The sequence below is a fragment of the Cynara cardunculus genome (assembly GCF_001531365.2).
Source record: "Cynara cardunculus var. scolymus isolate 2C chromosome LG 3, CcrdV1, whole genome shotgun sequence".
NCBI lineage: Eukaryota > Viridiplantae > Streptophyta > Magnoliopsida > Asterales > Asteraceae > Cynara > Cynara cardunculus.
In genome coordinates, this window is record NC_037530.1 from 7,348,277 (window position 1) to 7,351,242 (window position 2,966).

General features: G+C 33.9%; 1 protein-coding gene across 1 annotated transcript in view; it reads left to right on the forward strand.

Moving 5' to 3' along the window:
• Positions 1-2,509, forward strand: part of LOC112508711 (two-component response regulator ORR23-like) — a 10,658-nt gene extending 8,149 nt beyond the window's left edge. The window contains exons 2-6 of the mRNA XM_025113420.1: positions 1,122-1,355; positions 1,441-1,517; positions 1,626-1,662; positions 1,777-1,885; positions 1,975-2,509. Of these exons, the coding sequence (XP_024969188.1) occupies positions 1,122-1,355; positions 1,441-1,517; positions 1,626-1,662; positions 1,777-1,885; positions 1,975-2,509 (992 nt within the window). The remainder of the gene's footprint in view (positions 1-1,121; positions 1,356-1,440; positions 1,518-1,625; positions 1,663-1,776; positions 1,886-1,974) is intronic.
• Positions 2,510-2,966: the final 457 nt, after the last annotated feature.

Consider the following 2,966-nt stretch of genomic DNA (forward strand, 5'->3'; position numbering starts at 1 on the left):
AAATATTTAACCACCCCTTATTTTATAAATAAATTGCTAAATGCATGAATTTTATCGTTTTATAAATTACATAATATTTATATATCTAACTAATTTCGTCATAATGTTTTTAATTTACTTACATTTAATGTTATAATACCTGAAACACTTGTAATTTTTCTAGAATATTATCAGTTTAATTACAACAATACATGATTTATATTTGGAGTTTGTAAGAAAAAATATGAACCCTTAATCACTTTTAATTAAGGTTTAAGAAGGCGTGAGGTGTGGGGTGACGACGAAATTAAACCTCAAGCCTTACATGCCACGGTGAGGACGCGACATTTTTCAAGGCGTGACATAAAACAGCAAATTCGTATGTCATATCTAGAATTATATATATAGATATATGTTTTCTATATGTTATCTAATTAACTAGATAAAAAAAATGTACATTGATATTGTAAGAAAAATGTCATATAAATTATTATTGGTTGGATTTCAGTGAGAAAAGAAGTTATGGTGAAAAACGTAAGAAGATATATTCACTATTGGATTAGTTCTAATTTGATGTCAACATTAACGAAGTGCACCAAGATGCATCAGATCAGTTCTCTTCTAAAACGTAATTCATAAGTACGCATGAGATTAAAAATGATCAAAGATTTCGATCTCTTATTACACTTCTGACCATAGCTTCTTTTCTCACCCTATCTTTAACCTCGAGGTTAAAGTCATATATGTGAATAAGTATACCGCAAACGGGAAGAGAGAGAGAGAGAGAGAGAGAGAGAGAGAGAGAGAGAGAGAGAATTTATTTGTTTATATTCTTAGGGCAAGGGCATTTATCCTTCCAATTATAGCCTCTCTTTATCATTGCCCTAGAGCTCAGCCAAGCTTCTATCTTCCACAGAATTATCTTCATCATTCACCTTCTGTCTCTCTGTGTGCAAGAGATACCAAATTTGTAACTTTCCCTTGATCGTTCAACTACAAGTTTTGCAGGTCCCAGAAACCCCATATAGAAATGAAGAGAAGCGATAGCTTCAATGAACAAGATGATCATGAACAACAAGACTATGCCACCCAGAAAAACAGCAGTTTTCCGGGCCTTGAAGAAGAAGAAGAAGAAGAAGAAGAAGATGATGATGATGATGAATTCGAAGCGGTTGACCATAACTCAGCTAGCACAAGTAGACCCAAAAATGGATCAACCTCAAGCAACAGCACAGTCGAAGAGAGCGACAAGAAGGCTAACTCAGCCACAGGCTCCGTACGACCCTATGTTCGTTCCAAGAACCCTAGGCTACGATGGACACCTGAACTCCACCTCAGATTCATTCATGCAGTCGACAAATTGGGAGGTCAAGAAAGTAAGTTTTAACCCTATTTCAATTTTTTTGTGTGTTCTATAAGAATTATTCGGTTATATATTGAAAATCAATGTGTTTTATACAGGAGCAACACCTAAGTTAGTTCTTCAATTGATGAACATCAAAGGCCTCAGCATCTCTCATGTCAAAAGCCACCTTCAAGTAATCCTTTTAATTCAATTCTATTGTACATTTAATTGATATATATATATATATATATATTCATCATAATGAACTTATTTAATTCTACTATTGAATTTGTCAAATTAGATGTATAGAAGCAAGAAGATCAATGATCCAAATCAAGGTACAGAATTTAAAATTAGGGTTTTCATCTTGATTAGTTTTTATGTTAATTTTCCTCTTTATTTTCAAAACAATCAATTTACAGTTACTTGTATATATGATGGGTTTTTTGCAGTTGTTTCAGAACAAGGGCTTGTTTATGAAGGTGATGATCATCATATATACAACCTTAGCCAACTTCCCATGCTCCAAAGTTTTGCTCAGAACTCTATTTCCAGCTTTAGGTATGTTGAATTTTGATGGTTTCGATTAATCTCGATATATGATCACTAATTTCGCTTTGCTCTATTCAAATTCTTTTGGCAATTTCTAGAGTTTCAGATGGTTTATGGAGTCGCAACACGAACCGAACAGATTACAACCCTTTTCTCAGTGGACTTAGGCATGGAGCTTACGGTTCAAGGATGGATCAAAGATTAATCGTAGGAAGGAGCAACAATTCTAGTTTGAGATGGCTTGGAAGCAGTAACATCGAAAAATCCCAATTGAGATTATTCGGAAATGAGAATAATGGATTGTTGAAAGATGACCCAATTCGAAGCAGAAGTCAAATGGATGAAACGAATGCCATAAGTAAAGATATCATCGTAGACGATCAAGACAAAATGCCACTAAAAAGAAAGGTGATTGATCAACCGGAGCCAGGAAATCTTGATCTGGATCTTTCGCTACAAATCAAGACCCGGGAAGACGACGATACAAGAAACGAGGAGGTCGATGAGAGTGGCTTATCGTTATCGTTGTTTTCGTCTTTTTCGACTAAGAGCCCTAGTAGTATAAGAAGATCAAAGCATGCAAAAACAATGGGTTGTAGTAGCAGTGGTACAACCCTTGATCTGACTTTGTGAAAGAAACAGAAGTCCTGATGGGTGTTCAAGTGAGATTCTAAAGGTACTTATATATATATATATATATATATATATATATATTATTGTCCCAGAAAACATATTCGTATTGCACAGATTGTTTCTCAAGTGATTGTCGGCTGAATTTGGCACAATTGGTATCCAGTGAAACCATCAAAACTTAATGGTTGTGAGTTTAAAACTTAATATTAACATGATATATATATATATATATATATATATAAAGATGGATGAAATGTCTGTATATCTCTCTTAACATTCAGAACTTATAATAGCAATAGCAGATGTAGTAAAGTAGCAACAGTACGTCAATGAACGTCTTGATATGATTTTCTGCATTATTGAAAACTATATTCTATTCCATTTCTAGCCAGCAACGAGTCAAGATGAGGTTGCTTTGAGAAGAAAAATACGCATAAATATATCAACTAATTCATTG